This window comes from Pinus tabuliformis, chromosome 4_2 (genome assembly GCF_031772625.1).
Source record: "Pinus tabuliformis cultivar Carrire ecotype Pingquan chromosome 4_2, CPIR1, whole genome shotgun sequence".
Lineage (NCBI taxonomy): Eukaryota > Viridiplantae > Streptophyta > Pinopsida > Pinales > Pinaceae > Pinus > Pinus tabuliformis.
The window spans coordinates 3,661,393-3,687,366 of record NC_142304.1 but is presented as its reverse complement, the minus strand read 5'-3'; the positions used below and the strand labels follow the sequence as shown (position 1 = coordinate 3,687,366).

Genomic DNA, 25,974 nt, shown 5'->3' with positions numbered 1-25,974 from the left:
AGACTTTCTTCCAGTTTTTTATATTGGTGGATGTAGTCTGATGAGGGTGTTGAAGCCTTGATGGCTAATCCACTTATGCCCATAGTAGTAGAGCTTGTCCTCTATTTGTCGCACACAAAAGTAGGCGGACGAACTTTTGTTATTCATTGTCTTATTTCATGTTGCCTTGTTAGAGCGTTTGGGGGTAATTTTGAATGCCATACATCATGCTATGAGCAAAAACAATTATAAGCAACCAATGTGGACCTCCCAAAGTTGAGTAATCTGGTTGGAGGGTGAGTTATTAGCATGATAACCATTGCCCTAGGACAATTTCCTAAAACCATCATTTCTAATACTTGGTCGCATGCCCAAATCATGTTTTCCTAAGCGTTGGAAGCTCTCTCCCTTTATTGTCCAGCGTTGGTCTTCACTTTAGTGCCAATTAATTCACATGTCAGAGTTGAAATTAAGTGCTCAATTTCATTTTTTTAACATGTTCTATACACCTTGCATTTTTTTTTGCTTGCATGACGAGAGGTGGACCTAAAAAACTGAAAAGGATACATGTTTCTTCCACTTTTTCCTGTTGGTGGATGTAGTTTGTTGAGGGTGTTGAAGCCTTGATGGATAATCCAATTATGCCCATGTTGGTAGAGCTTGTCCTCTATTTGTCACACACAGAAGTAGGTGGATGGACTTTTGCTATTCACTGCCTTCTTTCAAGTGATCTTGTTAGATCCTTTGGGGGTAATTTTGAGTGCCATACATCATGCTATGAGTAAAAAATTTATAAGAAACCAATGTGGACCTCCCAAACCATTGAGAGGATTTGATCATAATATTCATGGAGTTACCTTTGAGCATTAATCTCAGGCAACTTGAAATCAATATCTTGCTAATCTGTTGAATGTTTTCTGGAAAGTTAAACATACCAACATGTTAAACATTAGATCATTTTCATTTTTTCAAACAAGAATAAAGCCTAGGAGGAATTTGTAGAACTTAATCCAAGTGAATTGTAATCAATATTTCTACCTCTCCCTCAAATTCACGTGTATAAAATTTGTTTTATGAAGTCTTGTAGAAAGATTGTCTCCTCTATGCCAAGATCCATTATACTAAACCTACAAGGTTGTTGGATTCATCTTACAAAAAGGAATTACTGGTTTATAGAATAATTTGAGTAGAAACAACAAAGGTGAAATGCAATTGTCACAATGAAAGCCACGATGTGGATGTAGAGGATGAAGATGGTGTGTGCAATTTTTGTCTTTTCATGTTTTATTCTTTTTTTATTATGTAATGAAATTAAGTAATGTAAAGATATAATAAAATGTTTTTATGTAATTAAATATTATAATGCTTTTAATGTGAACGTTTCATGATTCACTTCCATTTTCCCTTCAATTTACCTATTGGTGGCAACATGGCAACAATGTGACCCTTTACCATAACATAACACACACCAATATTGTTTTTTTCAGTTGGCAGGTACATACTAGAGACATTCTGAAGAAGCACACATTATCAATGAGAATATTTTTGAAAAAACAGATATTGATGAGATTCCTCAAACTACCGTCCTTATTAATTATTGTAGCTCAATTTTGCAAAGTTTAAATTTCAAAGTTTTTGTCACACAAATGCAAGTAAGGAAACAAATTTGCATAAAATTTTTACTTCTATCTTCTATGCTACTCTTTCATATGCTACTACATTACGAAATTTCCTTTGCAACATGTGGTGCAATTGCTAGTTATTATCTTAAGCTTAATTCAAATTTCAACATAGTTTAACTAATAGACGAAATGACTTTTCAGATACAATTTCTAGCAAGATTGTAATTTCATCTATTAATAAGATTACGTGAATGTAATTCACGAACTTCATTAAAAAAATCTCATAACCTTTAATTATTAATTCATTTATAAATTATAGTGTTTACTTCTTGATTTATTTATTTATAATTTTTGAATTTTGCTTATAAATTGTGATGGACATTTTGATATATATTATTTACTACTAGCACAGATCCATCTTAAGCACTTATATAACATGAGCAGAGAGGGATCAAATTACTTTAGGTGCCAACTTATTTTAGAGTGCAAAAAGAATGTGTAATTTTTAATTGTTTAAAATTATTGTATTTTTGAATGTTGTAGAGATTACATAACATGTGTATTGAGCCATTTTATCAATGCACATTAATCTGGTTTTTTTATTATTAATATATTTTAAATATATGTTAATATTAATTCATATTAAAATAATTTACTCATAACTCACACTGGATATTTTATTCTATATAACATCAAAATATTTTCTTTTAACATTTTTTTCCTATATATAGATATATATGAAGTTGATATTACGTGTTAAAATATCTTTGAAAAGTATAAGGTTTAAATATCTTACTCACATATCTTACTTTACATGAGATAATATTAGGTCATATGGGCAACTAATTAAATATGGATAAGATATATATATATTTTTTATTATAACCAAAATTGTTTTTCTATTTAGAGAATATATTTTTTTTTTTTAAGAGTGACGAATATACTTCCACGTCACTGCGTTTAGAGAATGTTTACATCATAAAGCATTCCCTCTCGAAGAACTCACCTAGTTGCCACTCTGCACTGTTTTGCATCGTTAGATACAATGTTAGACGATTAAAAGTTCTTCCACCATTAGATTTCATTTCTTTAAATTGTCAGCTAAATCTTTATTTTTACAACCCTTTAAGTTGTTGATCTTTATTATAACCCATAAAAATATTGTAGGCACTCCTTGATCATGTCCATGACCAGCATCAACAATAGAATCCTACACAGGAGCACCTAGGAAAATTTGAAAACTTCAATTATATATTGTTTGTTCATTGGGTTTTGCATTTGTTAATGTAGGAAAGAAAGGTTCGAATAAAAGTCACTTTGCTTTTTTTTTTTTTCCGAAGAAAAAAGCGAAACTTTTTATTAAGCATATAAAAAGTTACATTCTATTAGAACTTTGAGCAGACCTGATGGCTCACATGATTGCTGTTTTGATCTTCTTGTAAGTAAGACAAACAAAAATCTCAGTGCTTTTTTGACTGATTGTGGATGATAAGATATGTCCTGATACTGCTGAAAATAAAACTGTCTAGACTTCCTCCCTTCAGGAGGCTTAAGTACAAATTATACTATGCATACTCTGGGGTCTCCTTCAGAGAAGGAAAACAACCCCTTACAAGACTGTAAATAAACCTTTGAGACAGCTGAAAATGTACAAAAAGTTTTTGAGTTTTCTGTTTGAAGTGCTCAAGAGAAAATTTAGAAATATATAGAGAAAGTTGTAACAGAAAATCATTGTGCCCATGAAACTGCAGACAAAAAGAAAAGACGAGCCGCGTTCACTTGTGGAGGAGCAAAAGGGGGATGTTGTGAAGTGGATGACTGCCCCTGACTGATTTCTATTATTGACCAACTGCCCATATCTTGCTGTAAACTAGCCTTAGAAAGCTGGTCTGCTTCCTCGTTTTTGTCCCTGTAAATGTGGCAGATGGTAAAACTGTTATAAGATGACTTTAAAAACATGATTTCTTCCAAAAGTGTCTTCAGAATCTGGTTTTGACATGATGCATTCCCATTAACCCATTTTATGACATTCAGAGAGTCTCCGAAGATTTGAATCGTGAAGATGTTTCTTTGAAGTAACCAGCAAAGGAGAAGGCGCAAGGCAGACAGCTCAGCATAATTATTTGTACCAGGTCCTAGCCCTACAGATGCTTTTAAAGAGTGATCATGATTCAAGTGAATGCTCAGTCCTGCTCCAGCCTTGTTATTCTGGGATGCTCCGTCAAAATAGGCCCAAGGAATGCCCTCCAGGATAGTAATATGCGTTTGATGATTTTGAGTATTTTTAGCTTCAGGGATCGGGATGGCAGAGTAAATGGCAGCACAATTAATGGTTGTGGCGGATGTGGGAGTGTCCTTGTCTTGAAACAAACTTTTGTTTCTCGCTAACCATACACCCCAAAAGAATATAAGAGGCAGATTTCTCATGTTTCCCTCCGGATAGTTCTGCCACCATTTCCTCCAAGCTTCTTCCAAAGGATCTAATCCCCACTGTACCTTTACGTTGAGCAAGCGGGTTAACTCCTCCCATATTTTTAGAGAGACTGCACAAGATGTAAAGAGATGGCTTATTGATTCCTCTTCTAATTTGCATAAGGGGCACCTCCCTGGCCCAACTAAGTATCTGGCTTGTAAAATGTCCCACGTTGGGACTTTTCTTTTTAGCATGCACCATAGGAAAATCCTGGCCTTAGCTGGGCATTTTAACTTCCATATGTTTTTCGACCACCAATTTGGTATTCCCCAACCTTTCTTTTTCATTAAGAAGGTATATCCATCTTTTGGGGAGCATTCACCTGTTTTCCCCTGCGCCCAAATCAGCAGATCAGGTTCGTTTTTAAGCCTGACATTTGAACGATGCAGTTCTTGGATGAAAGAAACCCATTCGTTCTTCCATCTGATGTTTATTCCTAATTCTTCATCATTTTTCCAAGCCTGACCCCATATGGTAGAGTGGCCTACTTTCTCCACCTGATTTAGAGTAAAAATTCCTTTACTATCAAGATGTCTGAGAAAGCCAGGTGACAAGGCAAAAGCTTCATTACAACCTACCCAGGGGTCCCTGCCAATTCTAATATGTCTTCCATCTCCCACTTTCCATGCCAAACCTTGTTCAATCACAGAGAAAGCCTCCACCATGGCCTTCCAAATGACTGAGATATTCTTCTTTTTCTTTTCCTGGCTCTGAATCCAATCTTCCAAAGGAACTGGATCTATATACTTCCTTTTAACCACCCTTGTCCAAAGATTCTCCATCGAGATTAATCTCCAGCCTGATTTAGCTGCCAGGGAAAGACTGAACTCAAGGAGCCTTTTTATTCCCCATCCTCCCCATTCTTTTGGTCTAGCCAACTTATCCCATGCCACCCAGGGAAGAACGGAAGATTCTTTTGATCCTGCCCATAGAAATCTGCAGCAAATCCTTCTGATTTTCTCCATCACTCCTTTGGGGACCCAGGTTAAAGCTGCCTAGTATACTGGAATGGCTAACAATACGGATTTGATGAGGGTCAATCTGCCAGCTCTGGAGAGCCACTTGAAACTCCAATGAGAAATTATGGCTTCTAGCTTTTCTATGAGCTAGTTCCAATCCTCTTTCTTATAAGCTGCCGGCTTTAGCCAAAACCCGAGATATTTGAAGGGGGAGTCCAGTGGTTGATGGTGGAAGGGAAAAAGATTAGCCATCATGGATCTTTCTCTTCTGTCAAAATCTGCCACACAAACTTGAGATTTCCTAGAGTTTATCTGCATTCCAGTAGCTTTCAGAAATAGATCGAAAATGCATTTTAACTCCTTAAGTTCATTATATGATCCATTCGTGAAAATCAAAATGTCATCAACAAAAAGCAGATGAGCGATGAAAAGATTAATTGCTACCTCTATACCTTTTACCTTCTCCTCTCTTCTAGCTTTGTGAATCAATCTGCTTAGCCCTTCTGCCACTAGAAGAAACAGGAGAGGAGATAAAGGACAGCCTTGCCTAAGGCCTCTTTGGCTTTTGAAAAAAGGGGAGGCTGCTCCATTGATCAGAACAACAAAACTGACATTTGTGATACAGCCCATTATCCAGCTGATGAAAGAATAGTTGAAGCCCAAATGAGTTAGCAACATCCGGAGATAGAGCCAGTTGATTCGGTCATATGCTTTGGAGAGATCTATTTTAAGAACCGCACCCTTCTTTTTCTTTTGTCTGACACTGTGAATTACCTCCTGGGCTACTCCAATGGCTTCATGAATTTGTCTTCCATCCAAAAAACCAAATTGTTCCATTGAGATGTTTCTTGACAGGATAGGAACAATTCTGATAGCTATCACCTTAGCAATGATTTTATAAATACAATTACACAAGGAGATCGGCCTGAAGTCTTCAAAGTTCTCCGGGTCATCCTTCTTTGGTATGAGAGCAATAAATGTTGAATTAAAAGGCCTGTAGACTTCTCCTTTCTGTCTTGATTCTTCTACTACATCAGTGATTTCAGAGCCTATTAGGTCAAAGAAGGAGAGGAAGAGTTCAATAGTCCAGCCATCAGGTCCTGGACTTTTGTCTTTGGCCATATGTTTCATAGCTGCTTCAACCTCCTCCTTGGAAACAGGGATTGATAGCTCTTCTGCTTCTTCCTCCTCAACGAATCTTGGGAAGCATTGAGCTGTTCTAATGACTTCTGCTATGGTGGCCTCTCCCAGATCTGAGAAAATTTTCTGGAAATGTCTCTGTCCTAAACCAGAGAGATCTGAAAAAGAACTAGCCTCCCTTCCTTCTTCATCTTTAAGGCTCCAAATGGTATTTACAGATTTTCTTCCTTTTGCATAGTTGTGAAAAAAACTAGTATTTTCATCTCCTGATTTTAACCATATTGCCCTACTCTTAAGCCTCCATTCTTCTTCCTTGTCCAAGAGGATTTGGTTTTGAAGCTTCTCCAGATGAAGGATTCTGTCCTTTGAAGCCTGCGAGATATATCCATCTTCCTCAATGCTCTCCAAATTCTTCAACTCCTCCCTGATTCTAAACAGCTCTTCATTCTGTTTCAACTTCCTGTCCTTTGCCCAGGATATTGTCGCTTTCTTCAATCTTTTGAGATTCTCCATGAACAGGAAGCTTTTGTCCTCTCTTGCATTTCTGTCCGGATGGATCCACGTTTCCTTAAAAAGTTTATTGAAAGATGGATCTTGAAGCCATGAAGAATTGAATTTAAAGGGGGCAGGAGGCTTTGGGGGAGGGAAAGAGAGATCCAAAAAAATAGGGAAGTGATCTGAGTTGCCTACCTCCTCAACCCACTGCCTGAGAATAGGAGCTTTTGAGATTAGGTCCTCAGATAGAAGAAAACGATCTAATCTTTTGGCGATCTGATCCTCCCCTGCTCTTCTGTTCCTCCAGGTTGGCTTGAGTTTGATCGGGGAGGGATCTATGAGGTTGTTATCCAAGAGTAGATTGAGGAAGAAATCCGACAGAGGGTCTTCCCTGGCTGATGGACCCCATGCCTCTGCTCTTCCTACAGAGAAGTTTAGATCACCCCCCACAATCAACAGAGAAGACTTCATCAAAGATTTTTCCATCAAATCGACCCAGAATATCTCCCTTCCTTGACAAGGGCCATAAATGTTTACAATTGAAAGGGGATGGGAAAAATCAGGAGAAATAACCTCCATGCACATAACTTGCTTCGTCCCCCATTGATTGATGACCTTAATTCGACCTTCTTTAAACCCAATTGCAAGACCCCCCGAATGGCCTGATGAATCTATTGCGGAAAATTTCCATCCTGGCAGGAGAGCCTTTAGCATTGATTCTACCTCGGTTGCTTTCCCCAAAGTTTCTTGAAGAAAAAGAATGTCAGCTTTTGAATTGAGGATCCAATCTCTCAGGGCCAATTTTTTAGGTTTACTAGCCAAACCTCTACAGTTCCAGGAGGACATAATCATTTGATAACAAAATCAGGGGTCTGCACTGCTCTAAGAACCCTAGGGATAGAGTGTTGTTTTCCATCCGCTACGTCCAACTTGGCTTTTAATTTTGCCTTAGAAAGGTCCGATTTTCTACCTCTCTTGTTTTTGGCAGAAACCTGAGAGGTCGACTGTCCTAAGCCTCCAACTACATCGGGCAACCCAGACTTTCCTCCCATAGATCTAAGGTTATAGGGGCACGGGGTGTGAGGAACCGGGGGAGCAAGAGGGGGCCACATATCTTCACAATTCAAATCAAGAGACGGCATGGCAGCCGAAATAGAGTCTATATCAGGAGAGTTCTTTGCAGGTTCCATGATCTCGTTTATGCCTATGTTATGAGAGGGTTTGATTGAAGGCGAAATATGCATAGAAACTGAATCATGCTCAGGAATTTGAAGAGAAGAAAGAGGGGGACCTGAGCACATACCCTTTTCAGGATCGTTGAGAGGATTTTGTTCCGCGGATGCGACCTTAGCATTCTCCTCCTCTGCTTCCGCCGGATGCGTTTCAGGGATCTGTGTCGCCTCTTGGATATGGGGGTCTTCAGGCGCTGGCTCTTTCAGAGTCCCCTCAATCTCCATTTCTTCTGTTGTCTGCTTCGCCATACCTTCTTTCTCCTGAGGAGCTTGAGAGTTATTGAAAACTGGTTCTCTGAATACTGAGGTCCTCCGAAAATGTCTCCTCCTCCTGAATAGCGGGCAATCCTTAGCAAGGTGCCCATACTCATGACAGCGGTGGCACCTAAAGGGCAAGTGCTTGTAATCCAAGATATGTTCGAACACATAATCTTTGTATTGCAAATTGATTTTTTGGGCAAGACCTCTGCTCGGATTTAGGCTCAACAGAATGCGGGCCATCGCTCTATTCTTTGTCTCCAGAAATGACATATGTGCTTCCAAGAAGGATCCCAATCTGTTTCCGATGGTTTTAAACACATCTTCTGTCCATAGAAACGAGGGGAGACCCGGGGCCCTCACCCATACCGGAAACACATCAGTTTTCTCTTTGATAGCATAAAAAAGGGGACTCCATTTTTTCAGCAGAACCGGAATGTTCCCTATATTCTAGTTTCGTTCAAGCACCCACTCTGCCGCCTCCTTATCCATGAACCGGAACATGAACCACCCTTTAGCTAAGCATTGAGCCTCGAACCGAAGAGGTATGTCAGAGACGAAACGTTGTTCTCCCCAAGCTTGAAGAAATTCCGACGAAAGTTTCTTACCTCTCGCCCTTCCGACTAGGGTGCATTCTGCTACTTCTAGGGTTTCTTCTATCGAGACCTCCATACCTAGGACTAAGTTCCCTTCTAGCTCCTGAGATCCAATCGGCCTTTGGGGTTTTCATTTCTCCCCTTTTTTCCTTAACTCTTCCGCAGAGGCCCTAGTTTCCCCGAGACCATTGATCCATTCCGGTTCCTCCTGAGTCGTATCCGTAGGGAATTCTACCTCCAGCTGTGTTTGAACATGAGCAGAGAAAACGAGAGTGGGGTTCCCTGAAAAATGATGACTAGCTGACGCACCATCGAGACCTCCCCGCTCTCCCACTAGGCTGTCAGATTGACCTACAAAACCTCCTGCTAAGCTTTCTTTTGGAAAAGGGGATTCTCTTGGCAAAGAAACCCTAGAAAGCGGAGGAAACCCTCCAAAAACCCTTGTTATGCCGAAACCTGAAGAGAGCCCCAAATTTGCAATGTCTTCAAAGCCCTTTGAAGGAAAATTCTGGCCTGACACTGATTTACCCTTGATATCAGAAAAAAGAGCGCCTACTGTCGACCCATCCGCCGCAGTCTCCCTGTCCACCTTCTTGTAAGAAGCCTGGTTTCGAAGTCTAGTGGCTTCTCTGCCTGAATCCTTGCTTTGATGCTGAAGGGATGGTTTTACCTCCTGTGAAAAAGACTCCAGCCTCGACAACTCGTATGCTCCAAAATACTGCTCCACGTTTTGGATTGTGGGTTCCTTTCCCCACATTGAGAGAATATCTTCCAATTCCGGGTCCAGATCCACCAATTCGTTAGGGTTAACCATGGTTAGGGGAGCCGTTCCGAGAAAAGCGACAGCAAACAGTCAAGATGTCAAGCGCCCTTACCCTAATCTCTTGAAAACGAAAAAAAAAATGGAAGTTCTGTAGCTTCAGCGATGATATTATCTCCTAACTAAGCGCTTAAGCCAAACGACGCCAACCTCCAGCTGCCAGTCAACCGGGATATGCTTTCCAGCGCCTGCACCTGTGCGCGGAACCTGACTGCAGTCTTCCTACCCGTGACCTGAACGCGGTTCCGCCCGAAACCCTCGCCTCCAAACCCTAGCCATCGTCCCCTCCAAAAAGTCACTTTGCATAAGCAAGTTGATGGAAAATATTCCTTAACATTGTTCACTTTATTGAGCCTGGTACTATTTTATTATACATATAAGGAGAAATAAAGAAATAAAGAGAAGTTACATAGATTTTTATAATACACCTCTGTAAAATAGAAATGAAGAGAAACTATGTATATTTGTGAATGGATTTATGATGGTTTTTTCCACATTTTTTGCTTAATTAGGGTTATTTCGATTAGGTTATAAATTTGATTCGTCAAATACGTTTTGTCTGTTTTCTTTTTAAACTGTTCAACGTGGAAAAAAAAGGATAATAAAAAGTTAACCCTTTGTAAAAACTAGTGTTAGAACATTTAAATTTGAATTTTTAAAAATGTTCAGCGTTGGGAAGGATCTTTGAAAAATTAAAGATAAATAGATTTTTTCTAGATGAAAATAAAAGTTAGTTAATGTGGGAAAAAAAGCTTTGAACAAAATTCGCTTTGCTTAAGCAAGTTGATGGACAATATTGATTAAGACTATTCATTTTATTGATCTTGGTAGTGCTTTATTAGACACCTAAGGAGAAATAAAGAGAATTTATATAGATTTTTATAATAAGCCTCCGGAGAAGATAAATGAAAATGGAGAGAAACTATATATATTTGTGAATTGATTTATGATAGTATATTGTTTAATGGATTTATGATGGTTTTTCCATATTTTTTTTCCTTTTAAAGTTATTTTGATTAGGTTATAAATTTTATTCATCAAATAAGTTTATTTTAATGACCATTTTGTTTTTAAATTCACATTTTATATTTATTTTTATCCAACGTTTAAATATAATGTTATTGATGTATATGTTTTATATTATTTTAAAATTATTAACCATGTTCATTCTTAATGTCAAACTAACAAATAGTTTGGTACAATTATGTATAATCACTATTTACATAATTTCAAAAGTTTTATTAATTCCTTGAAAAGTTTTCAAGTAGCTTGGTTTACCATAATTTATAATGTATTTTGAAAAGTAACCAACTTAGATTCATCTTAACTCCTACAGAGAGAGGGATCAAAGTTCTTTTCACTCTAAAATAGGTTTGCATCTCAAGAGATTTGTTCCCTCTTGGAGCTTGGTAGATCTAGATTTAGTATGGATCTAGGCTTATTTAATTTCCTCCTTTAGATAAGTTATATTCCACATGAATACCATGGGTCATTTATATTTTATTTTTATAAGGTTATTTTTTATTTTTATTATTTTATTTGACCAAGTTAAAATGTTTTCATTACAATAAGTTCATATGTGTGTGTGTGTTGGGGAAATTTAAGTCACCTATCAAATTCATGGTTTGAAAAATGAGATAACAATCTTGAAGTGTAAATTTTAAAATGGTCAATATTTAAAGATTAAATAGGGAAAATATAGGTAAATAAATCTTTAGAAAAAATTACATATGAAAGTCATGAAAATTTGTACTTTTCAAATATATGTGTGTGTGTGTGTGTGTCCATTTTAATAGAATAAATTCATTTTAATTTTCATATTAAGTCATTAAAAGAAAATAAATTTCTCAAAATTTCAGGTTGATTCATGTTGTATTTCCATTATAATTATTATTGTATCAAAAATTAGTTTTTATTTTTATTGTAAATCTTATTATCATGGAAAATATGTTTTTTTTTATTAATTTTATTTTAGTGTAAATTTTATTATTATAAAAAATGATGAACTTGCATCATCAACAATGTTGGCATACTTTATTATGCTAAATTACATAGCTCATTGTAACTGCCAAAATAAAGTATCCAAGCAAAGAACCATCCTATGGACAAGCTTCTTTGTGAGCATTGACTGCATCATCACTGCTCTGTCACAAGAAATATTCATAGGTAAACCATCAAGTAACAAATGTGAACTTCTTTGAGACCTCTCTTACAGTAACTCCCTCCTTAAACCTAGAAATTGAACTAGTAGGAAATGAAATGACTATGCTAACATTCGCAACATTCTCATTCTCCATTACACATGGCACTACTCTCGTCTTCTTACTTTCTTTTGGAACCATATGGGAAACAAAGTTCTCCACTGTCACTCCCAAACATAGATACTTTTTATGAATGATGTCTTTGAAGAGAAACAAGAACTACATCGATCTGAATTTATCAATAAGTATAGCTATGACTTGTGTTCACTACACGTAACAATGAAGTTGCAATCTGCAACACTCAGTGTGATGATGTCTTTAGCAGATGTAGGCTCTCAACCCACGCAATACCACAAGCAGAACTTTGATTTGCACCTCCTCTTTTGCATCTGTGCACCATACCCTTAACAATCCTCAATGCATGAGCAATCAAATGAATCACGGTTCACACAAAATACTCACACTGTGACACACACAAATAATAATCTAATCTATGTAAAAAGGAGTATTATTTTTCAAAATTCCATGATCACAGCTCCTCTCATAAGAGAGTCAGGGCCGAACCTGCTCTAATACCAAATAAGAAATTAGAGGACAAGACACGGTGCACAAATTACTCGTGTATCTAATTGTATATTCAATTTCAAAACCCAGAAACATGCCATGTAAATAGTGCATTATGAGATCCAATAATTTCTAAACCAAGAAATTTCTTGTTAAGAAAATGTCTTAACAAAACTCAACAACCAACAAACTAATCTTACTTTTATACTATTGTAATCATTATTCCAAGTGAACCTCCATAGTTAACAATCTTGTTACATGTTTTTTTTAAATGTATATATGTTTAACTTATATATTAATATTTTTATCTATTATTATTATTATTCTAAATAATGTTATAGTTTAGTTAACTCTTATGATATTTTTAATTATGTTGTAAGGCATTCCTCTAGGAATAACTTCCCTAGTTGCCACTCTGCACTCCTTTGCACCGTCGGATCCAATGCTAGATGATTAAAGTTCTTCCATCGTTAGACCCCACTTTTTAAACTGTCAACTAAATCTTGATTTGTGCAACCATTCAATGTGTTTATCTTTATTATAACCCATGAGCATATTGCAGGTACTCATTGGATGTGTCCATGATCAGCAACTGAGCAGGAGTTCCCAAGGAGAATTTGAAAACTTCTCTAATATGTAACCGCTTCTACCTACGGCAAAATATTTAACCTGAAAACAGTAATCAAGTTCCACACTCTCTTTCACAGTTAATTCTTCCATCGATGGTTCCATATAGTAGTCAGAATGCCAAAGCTTTGGCATAAGAGCTTTAATTTTTGTAGCACGCAATAAGTTATAGTAGCTTCACCATTTATATTTTTGGATATTGACACATATCCAAACCCTTTAGGGTAAAATTCTTCCAGAGAAACATTATGTCTTGTAAAATATTCTGAGGTAAACTTATCAATGGATTTTGATGGTAGAGGATTGTTATAAAGGTTTTCACTCTCTTTCACTTCTAACTCTTATATGATTGGTTCCATATAGTAGTTAGAATACTAAAGTTGTTTCCCAAAAAAAAATCACTTATCCATAACCTCTTCTACCTACCACAAAATCTTTAATCTAACAACAATAATCAGGTTTCACACTCTCTTTTAGTGTTAATTCCAAAGCTTTGACATAAGATCTTAGTAAAAAACAAATAGTCAAAAACATCAGAAACCAAGGGGGAGAATTCTGAATAATATAAATACATATTTTTATTTTTCCCTATACCATGAAAAAGATGATCAAGCGGATTAGTAATACATACTTTGAGGTTCCTATGCAGAGGAATTTTTAAGGATAGGATTTCCATCGATAATCTCCATTTCCTGTGTCCAATAGTGTTCCTACAATTTCTACACAAACAATTATTTTATCATTAAATTGATACAAATTCTATGGAGGCATGCAAACAAAACCATGAAAGATTCACCCACTCCCTTAACTTCAATGACTCGGGTACACTTTGGATAGCTTTTCATAAGAGATTTGGCATAAGAGCTTCAATTTTTGTAGCAAGGATATAAGTTATGGTGGCTTCACCATATCTATTTCTGGATATTGACACATATCCAGACCCTTCAGGGTAAAGTTCTTCCAAAGAAACATTATGTCTTGTAAAATATCCTAAGGTTAAACATGTCAACATATTTTGATGGTAGAGGAATATTATAAAGGTCTACACTCTCTTTCACTACTAATTCTTATATCTTTGGTTCCATATAGTAGTAACAATTCCAAATTTGTTTCCCCCAAAAACTTCAATGATCCATAACCTCTTCTACCTATGACAAGATCTTTAACCCGAAAGAAAAAATCAAGTTCCACACTCTCTTTTGCTACTAATTCTTGTATCGTTGGTTCCATATAGTAGTCAGAATGCCAAAGCTTTGGCATAAGAAATTAGTAAAAAATAATTAATCAAAAACATCATAAACCAAGTTGGATAATTCTGAATAAGATAAATACATCATTTTATTTTTTCCTACACCATGAACAAGATGATGAAGAAGATTAGTAATACATATTTTGAGGTTCTTGTGCAGGGGAATTTTCAAGGCTAGGTTATCCAACGATAATCTCCACTTCTTGTGTCTGACAATGTTCCTGCAATTTCTACACAAACAATTATTTTATCATTAAGTTTATACAAATTCAAAGTTGGCACATAAAGAAAATATTGAAAGATTACCCCACTACCTTAACTTCAATAACTCGAGTACATTTTGGATAGCTTTTCATAATCTAGAAGCTCTGTTTGGCATGTCAGTTCATTTTCGAAATTTTTCAGATTACAAAACACTATTAATAGTTGTAGTAGCCTTGTGAACTGAAATGCATAAACATATGATTCGCATATCTACGTGTAATTTTTCCATTTTCATTTTAATTTGTAATATGAATATGCAACCTTATGATGAATATAATATTTTCAAAATTGCGTTGGAACATAATTTACAAAACCTTCTCATTTATGGTGTTTATTTGGAGATAATTGGGGAACTCCCTTCTTGACTGGCTCATTGCTACTAAAAACCTTCAGTCACTTTACCCCCTCCTTCCAGAAGAGGTTCTACATTGTTATGGACCTCTGGGTTGCATCTTCTTCCATGGATATCAGTTTCCACTTGATAGACTCTTTGAAGCAGAAAAATTCTTAGATCTCTCTTGCAAATTCCAATTCCTTTGAGTGATTCATTATTCCAAAATAGATCTCCTACAATGCCTGCAAGAAGTTCCATGACTAGGAATTGTGGGTCAATGGTAGCTCTAAAGATATTTGAGAGTGTCGTTGTGTCTCAGGGTTCTTTAGGAAATATCCATGAGGGCCTCTCACTATGATCTACACCTTCTTCCTCTGTTATGGCTTTTTAATTTTTTTGCCAATTATCTAATTTCTCTCTCACAGGGAAGGGATGGAAATGTTTGAACACATTCTCATGGCTATTGGATTTATTGTGCCTTACAACTTTTGTTATCAAAATCCCTAGCCACTTTGTCAAATTTTCACAAAATTCATGGTTGATTTCCATTTTGGCATTCATAAGTGTTGCTCCCACATGTTGTTGATTTTTATTCTAAGTCAGAGTTAGGATCCTTTTCCACTACACAAGGCCTATCATACCGTGATTTCTGACCCCTTTCCTCTTTTACAATACAATTGCTTCTACGTCCTAGAGGCAATCTTGAAATCCATATTTTCAAAGGAAATTTCCTTTGATTGAACTCTCATAAAACTTTTTAGATATTTTATTGAAAGAAAGTATTCAATGTTGTTACCCATGTGTTGTAATTGGAAAATTGTTTTATGTGCTTTACAGAAATTATATTCAATTTGAGAAATATAATATGTTTTTAGTATTTTTCTGAGTTACGTTGAGTCATCCAGAGTTGAGTTTCCAAACTTTGGCAAGATGATTTTATGACATTCTATTTGTCTGCTTCCTTGAGTGTTTCTTGAACAATTATTGATTGCATTTTTTTTCTTCTTACAAGAATGTCTGGCGCAATCGGAAAGGAAGAAAAAGTTTGACACCAAGGAAAGACAATCTACCCTTGATAATTTAGAAGAGCACCAACAAAAATCCAGGCAAGGTAGTTTGAATATATGGCAGTACGAGGATATTGAGTCATATGAAGAGGAATTTCCTACCACCTAGAAAGGTGATCGTCGGTAGGGTTGTGGAACCTAGAGTAGTAGTATAGCTTTGTAGAACTAGTGGTTTTTATCATCCGGATTGATGGTACTGACTTCCCCTTTCAATCATATAGCTTGCGCAGTTTTGAACATTTTAATTTATAGATGTTGTGTGTTATTTTTGGGATTGAAATCTGATAATATTCTCTAATTATGGGGGAAATAGGTTGTGATTATGGTGGCAATCAAACTAACTCATCCCATAGACGAGGCACACGCATTTCACATTGTGAACATTTATTTTTATAAAGTGCGAATAAAGTAAATGTACATTTTGTTGCTTTAAATTATGCACTGTCTACCTTGTTATTTTTAATTCAAATTACAGTTGTGCATTGTAGGGAGCTCTTGTAAATTCCTAATTTTTATGTTTGTTTTGCCTCCTTTCTCAATAGAAATGTAATATGGATTAAGTTCAATCTAATGTGAATTATTAAATGCCACAACATAGGCTTTGGCATGTTCAAGTCTTCCCTTCATCATTGTGTGCAATTTAAGGGGTATCAATTAAATGGCTTTGGGTATAACTAGACCACAATTGAGAGGTCTTACTCTTCCGAAACTAATTGTTACATTTGTCCATAAGTCTGCATAGCATCATAGTCTGCGTGGTCTTTAAACAACAAAAGAGGCTTCAAAGGTCCTTTATTAGGATGGAAAATATACTTCCATTCTTGATTTGCAAAGTTATGACAGAGCTAGTTGCATTTGCATAATGATATTCATGTTAACCTTGCATATGCAAGTGCATATACTATTTATACCCAAAAATTCATAGGTATGATTGATGTTCATTGATCTATGGAGTAAGCCCAAATAAGTCGGCGACGAAGCCGTTATTGTTAATGTTATTGCTCATAATTGTTCACCCATCTGTGTATGATCCTATAGTGTAGAAATTCTATTCTTTTTTATTTTCAATACAGTGAGCTTGTTTACACGTCAATCATATCCTTAATGCTACAGTTTCCTACGCTACTGCCTTACTACGTTTCTTTTGCAACATGTGGTGCAATTGCTAGTTTATTTTTATTTTAAGAGGGATGAACATACCTACACATTGCCTTCACATTGGCTTGTATAATGAGCATCTCAACTCAATAATTATTGTTAAAGTGTTTAATGTCTCTCTATTATATAGATATTTGCATTTATTAAATCGTTAATATATATATATATATATATATATATATATATATATATATATATATATATATATATATATATATATATATATTTATATATATTTATATATATATATATATATATATATATAGATTATTATAGATAATTATTATATATAATTATATTTTATATTAAATATTTTAATGAACCACATATATAATTTCTATAATAAATTTGTTATTTTAATTTTTATGGTGAAATTTTAAAATTAGTTATTTTTATTAATCTTAGTTGATTTTAAAAATATTAATAAATTATGAATTTTTAAATTTTTATTAAATTAAATATTACTCACTAAAAAACCTCTAAGCTAGATGACCTCCCTTAATATAAATGGGTGGAAGGAAAAAATAACCTTAACATTAAAGCATCTAGTTGCTATAGCTTTGTACTTTATATTTAATATGTTAATTTTTTACCATTTAGACCATCGTTTTGTAGTTTATACTTATCCAATTCATAATTTATTTTGTTAAATTTTCTTTTATAAATTAAGATACCAAGGTCGATATTTGTCAAGTGAAATTATTTGACATTAGCTTACATTTTATATTTTATGTTTATATATGTCTTATTTTGAATAGTTGTCAACTTAAATCCATTAAATCTGGATTTATCTGTCGAGAGGGATCAAACCTCTAGAGGTGCAAACCTTTCCTCAAGTTTTACACTAAAAAACCTTTCTTCAAATTTTTTACCTCAAGAGATTTGATCCCTCTCAGAAATTGACACAACTAGAGTTATGATGTATCTAGGCTAATTTAATTATTAATTATTAATAATTTTAATTAAATTTTATTATTATTATTTTTTTTTTTCTATTTTTATGTAATTTTATTCAATCAATGTTTTAATTAATACACTTTTTACCCCAGATGCAGGTGTTAGCGTTGGGAGTTAACATGATAAGACAATGGATGGGCGGGGCGGATCGCCACTTGCCCGACCTGCATAGGATACGTGGAAGGGAAATACTACAAAGCGCATGGCACACCTGCATGACCGTCACTCAGGGTACGTTATATCACTGGTTCGACTGGAACGCCAGGCTCACAATGAGGGAATTAAGTTTCACACGCATCAGCGTGCAGTGGAGGGCTCAAGCCATCAAGGGAGCAGTAATGGGAGGCAACTCCCAAGACAAGGCCTGTAACCTTAAACCGGAGGAAGGACGAGGGAGATGGTAAATTCGTTGGCGCTGCTGCTCTGTCGGCACTCCTCTGCGCATGATAAGAAACTCAGAGAGAAGGCAAGGAATTGGACCCAGGTGCTAATTATCTTGGTCCTCTCTGCGAGGCTGGTCACTCCCCTCCCTGAATATTGCTCAGGTATTGCAAGTCGGCCCTCCCGCTCTTTTCTCTTGGCAACTGATATCTGTGTTTGGTTTTGGTTAATATATAAGCGTAGGGATTCGGCAAACCCAAAGAACACGTTCATTCTAGGCAGAGGAGGCTCAATTGGGAGGCATCGCCGCATCCAAGCTATCGCCCCATAGCAAAATCTCTGGATCTGGGCCACTATCATCTGCAGGATGCCTCGATTGAGACCTAGAGTAGGCAGTCGCAGAGGGCATTCGAGAAGAGCCCCAACGGATTCATCCTCCAGCGACTTGAACCATCCTCCAAGAAGAGGGCTTTCTTCTCGCAGCAGAAGAGGAAGGTCTCGAGCCTCTGACTCTCGACCCGGTCCGATTCCTGCCACAGGCTCTGCCATTTTCACCTTTGACAGTGCTCTCAATAGGCCCAGGATCACAGCCTATTTTACTGTGGTGTTTCAGGAGGAAGGTTTAGCTGTTGATTTAAGGACACAAGCAGAAAATTCGAGGGCTATCCAGGACCCCTCTTCATCCTTTCAGCTGGCTACTGAGAACACGCCTCAGGGGGAAACAAATGAGCAAAGAAGCAGCGCGCGGGAGCCGATGATGGTAGATCTGGGCACTGATGCTCAGAATGTGACACAGTTAGAGGAACCACTTGATATGGGCTCGTGTCGAATTACTCAAGAGCCCATTGATGAATAGGAAGGCCATCCATGCCTCTCTTTTTGTAGAATGCCCCTGTCCACAGGGCAAGGATGAAAGGTGACACGGTCATGGGTTTTTGTTATTGTCTCGTGTTTCAGTGTTCATTCTCCTCTGGTCTTTTCTTTTTGAGTTTTTGACTTGTCTCATGTTTAAGTGGTATTGTCGAACCATGGTATTGTAGTAAAACTTATTTACAAGATTATAATATATATGATAAAATGGGTGTGAATATCTATGGTTAAAAGTATTGTTATATTTTAATTTTTAAAATTTTTATGTACTTGTTAATTAAATTTAAATATGGTTACAGAATCATTATTTTAATTCAATCTTAATTTATAATAAAATAAATTTTAATATATTTATTACAAACACTACAATATCTCTCCATAATAGGTTCTATATTACTTTTTTTTTTATTTAATTAAACTGACATATAAATGTTTGCAAATTCTTATTGGTTTGTAGGGCCTGACACAATTAAAAGATATGAAGCCAATATTTCATTTAATTTTTTATTTTTATTTAAAACTGTTGACAAAATTTCATCCACTGCTCTTACACAACTCCCTTATACTAAGTTGCAACTCCTCTATGCTAAGCTGTAGTAGAGCGCCTATCAATGCAATTACAATTACTATTGAAGACAATTTTTCCTATTTTGATTACTATTATAAAAAATGTTAAATAATAATAATAATAATGAAAGGTATAACAATAATGATAAAAAAAATCAAAATTAAGACCCATTACCTATATTAAAAATTGATAATATAACAATAAAATAGATCAGTTAACTATATTTATTATTAACCATTAATCTTTCAGTGATAATCATATTGTTGTGAATTAATCACATAGATTGTGAAGAGAAGTTATAGTTAACTCTATATTGCTACGAATTAATCGCATAAAATGTAAAGAGAAGTCATTTTCTTCTTCTGAAGTTCAAATCTAGCTTGACCATAAAAGAAATTTAGCTTAACCAGAAAGAAGTTCTAAACAACTCTGAGTTATTGGATTGAAGTTACACATTTTAGATCCTTTGCATGCTCTTCATTGCTTATTTGGAACACATCCCAAATATTTGTGAGGAGAATTTCATGTTTCCAATCAAAATTATTTTGAAGATACAGTGCCTCAAGTACAGAGTGATAAGCTAGTAGCTGTATCTATTTTAAAGTTCCCTTTCCCCTTATTACAGGGGTATCATACAGAGAACATAGATTTTGGTCCAAGATTGAAAATAGGGGGACCGTGGGTTAGCAAAAATAAAATTCAAGTCAGGCTCACTAGACAGGTGGAAAAATGCAAGAACTTCCAAATGAGGGCATAAGGCCAAATGAAAGCATGAAGCCGAATGATGATAGTATGCAGTGAGATCAAGAACAGCAGTATCAAGCAGGCAAAAGGGTGAAATACTAGGGGTAGAGGCCACCAAGGGGGATTGATACGATGTTTCGCTACCCTCAATTCAAGGCACACCCCTGTACACAAAGCTACGCTCACCTCGCTACTATTGAATTTGTGCATGTGAGGATGAGTAGGAAATCCATCAATCCAATAGTTTTCATTCACTACTGATAACACCCCTGCTACGATACGGCTTTCTTGGAACAACATGGAGAACCACAAAATCACCCTTGGGATCACTACACTCAACAGTGGGAACAAAATGGGAATAGCTTTAGATAGACACACGGACAGGCAGGCTGTAGAATTATATATCTACAAATTAGACATACCATAAAACTACCCAAACAATCAATTATATATATAGAATTATATATCTATATATCCTTACAAGTTTCTAAATCTAATACAGAGCCATCAAAATCCAAAAAACCCAGTTGAAATGAAAACTATTCAAAAACTGAACATTTGTTGAAATTCCATACCTCTGTGTTTGAAGCCCTAACCCAATTGCCATCTGTCCAAACCTGATGAACGCGAAGATGTTTGAGATTATACTCCCGCTGCTCATTGGTATTCTGGAAGTAAACAACATATTTTTACTGCGAGGGCGGATGGATTTCACAACTCCCTTCCACTACCCATCTCGATCATATGCATCAACAACTTCGTTAATGCAGAAACTTTGCCCATTCAGATCCGGTGGCTGAGGTCTAGTATGAGGGACCTCTACAATCTCTCGCAATTTTGTATTTGGTTTGCCTTCCTTGGTGAATTCCCTGTATTGAATCACGAATTGATTACGACTTCCCACCTTCTTGACAAAGGTTGCAGGAAATTTTATGATTTTTTTGACAAAAGTTGCAGGAAATTTTATGATTTTTTTTTTAATTTGAGCAATGCAAGATGTGTCTTGGGGTAAGTGTTTTGATGATTATCATGAATTGATGCATATTAGTATTTACAAACCTTATAATTTATATGGTTGCATTGGTATTTAAGATATTTATAAGGTTGATTTTTGTGGGGTTTAGTTTTTATTAGGTCTGAAATTCAAGACTCGAGGAGAGTGGTTAAGGGTATGAGTCACTTGTGGGGAATCAAAATTGTTCCAAAAAATGTAAAGGCTTTGCACAATCCACAATTGAATAGTCTCTTTTCCATCTAATATGTGAGTTGGCTCCTACATCAATTGGACAATTCATTTCTCTATTTTTCCATCCAATATCTGAGTTGCCTCCTACATCAATTAGATAATTTTCTTTTTTCTATGTTTCCATCCAATATGTGAGTTGGCTCCTACATCAATTGGAAAATTCATTTTTCCATTTTTCCTCCAATACGTGCACTGAATCTTATATCACCATTAAAAAGAAAAAAAAAATTCCAATTTTCCATTCCTCCATCTAAAATATGGGTTGGCTCCTATATCACCATAAAATAGATCAAATATAGCTTATAAATTAGTGAATAATTGGCCATAAAACTTGCATTCCATAGTTGGAAATTTCATTCTTCCATTCAATATGTATGTTGGCTCTTAAATCACCATACCATGCATTAGCAACAATGACTAAGTTTAAGTTCATAAAGTTTTTCAACCTCAAATATGACAAGGTCAATGTAAAAAACATATAGTTTTGTTAAGAATGAGGAAGGGGGGAATTGTGTTTTTCGCCATGTTCCCTTATATAATGTACAACCCATTGGCAAGGCCTCCCATGATTTGAAATTTAAAATTGAAGGTTTCTTGAAAACGTTTACAAGCTAGTTTATGTCTTGTGGGAAATGGATCAAATTTGCAAAAACACATAAACTTAATAATTTTAGTTACGTTTTGTAGATATAACCAGAGAAAAATAGATAATATGCAGTAGCACACAAACAACAATTTGATGATGAAGTCCACCCCTCCTAGGCTATGTCTCCGGGAACACTTTCCAATGTTGGCCCTTTATATTATATGCTCAAAATGTGAATTACATCAACATACAATTCTCAAATCATGAAAATAATGCCGCCATTGTGTCCAAAACACCAAAAAACCCCTTTGTAGGTTCTTCTTGGGCTCAAAAAGGCTGAAAATTTGCCAATTTAGGCCTCCTTCTCCATTTCTCTACTATCTGCCCTGTAAATTCACCAAACTAACAACATTTTCCTCCTTTGGCATATCTTCCAAGCAACAATTTCACGTAGGGACAATGCTGATTCTGCCACAAATGGTGCCAATTGTCGGACCGTTAATTGGGCACCTGCACCTACACTCCACCCTCAGCTTCGATCATATGGCAATAATATGGCCAGGGGCGTGGGCAGGGGTGCGGGCGAAAGGCCACGCACCTTTTGGCTCCCTTCCTTTAGTCATATGGAAATTGCAAAAACCACGGGCTGGGCACCACACATCGACCCTTTGATGCTCTTCCGACGATCACATGTGTAGTGATATAACCTTGGGCTAAGCATGGGCCAGGTGCCTCACAGACTGTCCTCTTCACCTGGATCTCATACATGTGGTCGCAACGTGACTCGAGGCTAGAGCCATGTGCCCCACCCTCTTCCCCCAACCACCAAACCATTCAAATTTAAATATAACCACCAACTATATTAAACAAGAAACATTGATGGCATAATTATTCTGTGGTTGGTTTGTAATAGTGAGGTTGTGGGTTTCAATCCAACGGGGTCTGTTGGTCGACCCAACCAACTTTTGGCATGAATCCCAAGGGCCACGAGGTGTCCTCCCATTGGACCATGTGGGACCTCCCAAATCATCAACCACAAAACTCACCAACCAATGAAATTTCGCCAAATTACCGTATATGACCTGCCATGTGCGAACATGAGATTGGCCCATTTAACCACCGTACCTACCAAGTTAGCCAACTGATATCAGTGCCATGTCACTGTAGAACATGCCTAGTCAACACCCCAGTTAACTATGTAAGTTGACTTTTTAGTTATTTTCCAAAAACTTAAAAATGTGATGATTTTCACATAAGTTGTCGGATTTAGGTCATTCAAGCATCATTGGAATCAAAGCAATCAGATCTACGATTTGGTACAATTTTCAGGCGATTTTGAGCATTTTGATTTTTGAGCATATTTTTTTATCCCCTAGATCTTTTCTCCTGTTGAAGCCTTGAAATTCGTTGCAAAAACATGGGGGATAACCACTCGGTCTGGACTTTAAAAGCAACTCCTTTTCTGTTTGGTATAGTGGCTCCAACTGGGGATGATGGGACCTGTTTCCCAAAGAGGATTGATTTGATAATGTTGCTAGGATGATATAAGATATAAAAGAGAATGATTCAACTAAGTATAATCTAATCTAAATAGCAAACACATGCATATATATTAATCTAACATTATCTGACTATAAATATACCCAGGAATAAACTAAAGTATGTGATCTACAAAGATGTCTCAAAGCAATTGGTAATAAAAATCATTCAACTACCAAAAGAAATGAAATTGTTTAATCATAACTATTTTGGATAAATAGTTAGACAAAACAATTGAGAAAACTATATCGCATGTAGTAATTGTTCATGTATTCAAAACAAAATTAGAGCTAAAACATCATACAAAAGTACAATAATGCAAAACTATAACTCAAATTTTCATACATAAGACAATCAAGAGAAAAAACTTTAAGTTGACGAGTATAAAGTGCGAAATGTCGATTATGCGATTGCGATAAAGATTATCGCAATATCGCAAATTGCAATATCACATTTTCAATTATGCATTATTTCGGAGTTGTTTAGAATTTTGTGAGATGCGATGTGAGTGAATTACCTTTTATTGTTTAAAGCGGATTTTGCTTGAATGAATATTTATTGCATAAAGGGATCTTTTACAATGCACAAGACTTAACCAAATTTTATAACATTAATCGCATACTTCCGTCAGGTCCGGGTCATATCACAAATTTTCTTAGTTCACAAGATTGCCCTTTGTGTAAGCGCTATGATACGATGAGTGTTTAGCTTGTTATGTCGCAATATCGCAATTCACATATTCCAAAGGTTTGTTTGTTGTACTCTTTGTGAATGCGGATACGTGATTGCGATAGGTACTTTGTTCTACAAGAAATACTTTAAGCCTTAGTTTTAAATGGAAAGTTTTAATGATACCATAAGTTTATTACGGTGATCCCTTCTTATTGCAATTCATAAATCTCAGTTATTAATTGACCTTTTGACACACATGATTTGGCGATATGCGATAAAGTGAGAATTGTTAGTTATAAAGGGATTTGGCTTAATACATTATATTATTTAGAAATTTATTCCTAAGGATTCAAAAAGAAAGCGCTTAAGTGCTATGTTTTGGGAGGATTTTTTAGAAAGGGTCCCCATTTATCAATAGAATATTAACTATTAAATCAATAAATGGGGGGGTTTTTGAACAGTACAACTATTGGCGATTCACTGAAAGAACCAATTATCTCTGCTAGTTTTTTGAAACTTCTAAAACTTCCAAAATAAAGATAGCTCATAAAATAGGAATTACATGAAATTTAAGATAAGTAGCATTTCTATGAATAAGAAAATGAAACGCACCTAATTACCATCCATTTGATATCCTATTCAAAATGAAACTTCCTTTGCTTATATCAGTCTTTGCTTGGTTTAAAGATAAAGCAGGGGGCTCTTGTAGATTAGCTTTTAGATTTACTCATTTGTCATAGGTAGAGCCTCTGCTGCCAGTAGGTGTCCATAGCCTCAATAGGGTTACCTTCTAACCATCAATGGTTCAATATCTCATCGAGATAAGAGTGCAATTTTTAGAGATAAATTCAGACTCGTATACTTATTATCTTCTCTTTCTTTTTTAAACAATTTATTTTTCTTCTAGAAATTTGCTTTTTTTTTTCTACTTAAAAGTCATTGTCTTGGTTTGGTGGCCAAAAAGTGACAATGCCATTTAATGGTTGTAATTCAACTGAAAAAGTTATCTCGTGATGAGACCCCTTGTCTTTTATTTAAAATAATCTCAAGCCATTACCCTATTTTGATATGCAGTATTGGTAATGTCAGTATATTATTTCCCTGTGAACATGGTAATTCGGCTCATAATGAGACCTCTTATCTTTTAAGTTTTAGTATATTTTAGAATTACACTCTAAAAAGAGAACAATTTATTGGATGGGGAGAATCATTGACTCCATAAGAGTTTTTGGATGACAATTACAGAGTTAAAAGTGCTTATCTGTAGAGAGCCTTTGCTTTGTTAAAGATACATTTCTTGACTGATAATAGAACCAAGGTCTCTTTATAAAGTTGGGGTTTCACAAAGGATAAATGATTTTGGTGGAAACCAA

At 35.8% G+C, this 25,974-nt stretch overlaps 1 protein-coding gene across 1 annotated transcript; it reads right to left on the bottom strand.

Moving 5' to 3' along the window:
• Positions 1 to 3,329: 3,329 nt before the first annotated feature.
• LOC149168103 (uncharacterized) lies at positions 3,330 to 5,039 on the bottom strand. Its single transcript, XM_089428106.1, has one exon. It carries the CDS (start codon positions 5,037 to 5,039, stop codon positions 3,330 to 3,332), a length of 1,710 nt encoding a protein of 569 aa, XP_089284232.1.
• Positions 5,040 to 25,974: the final 20,935 nt, after the last annotated feature.

Excerpts from the sequence above, each read along its gene's own strand:
- LOC149168103 (XM_089428106.1), bottom strand. The coding sequence starts at position 5,039 with ATGGAGAAAATCAGAAGGATTTGCTGCAGATTTCTATGGGCAGGATCA.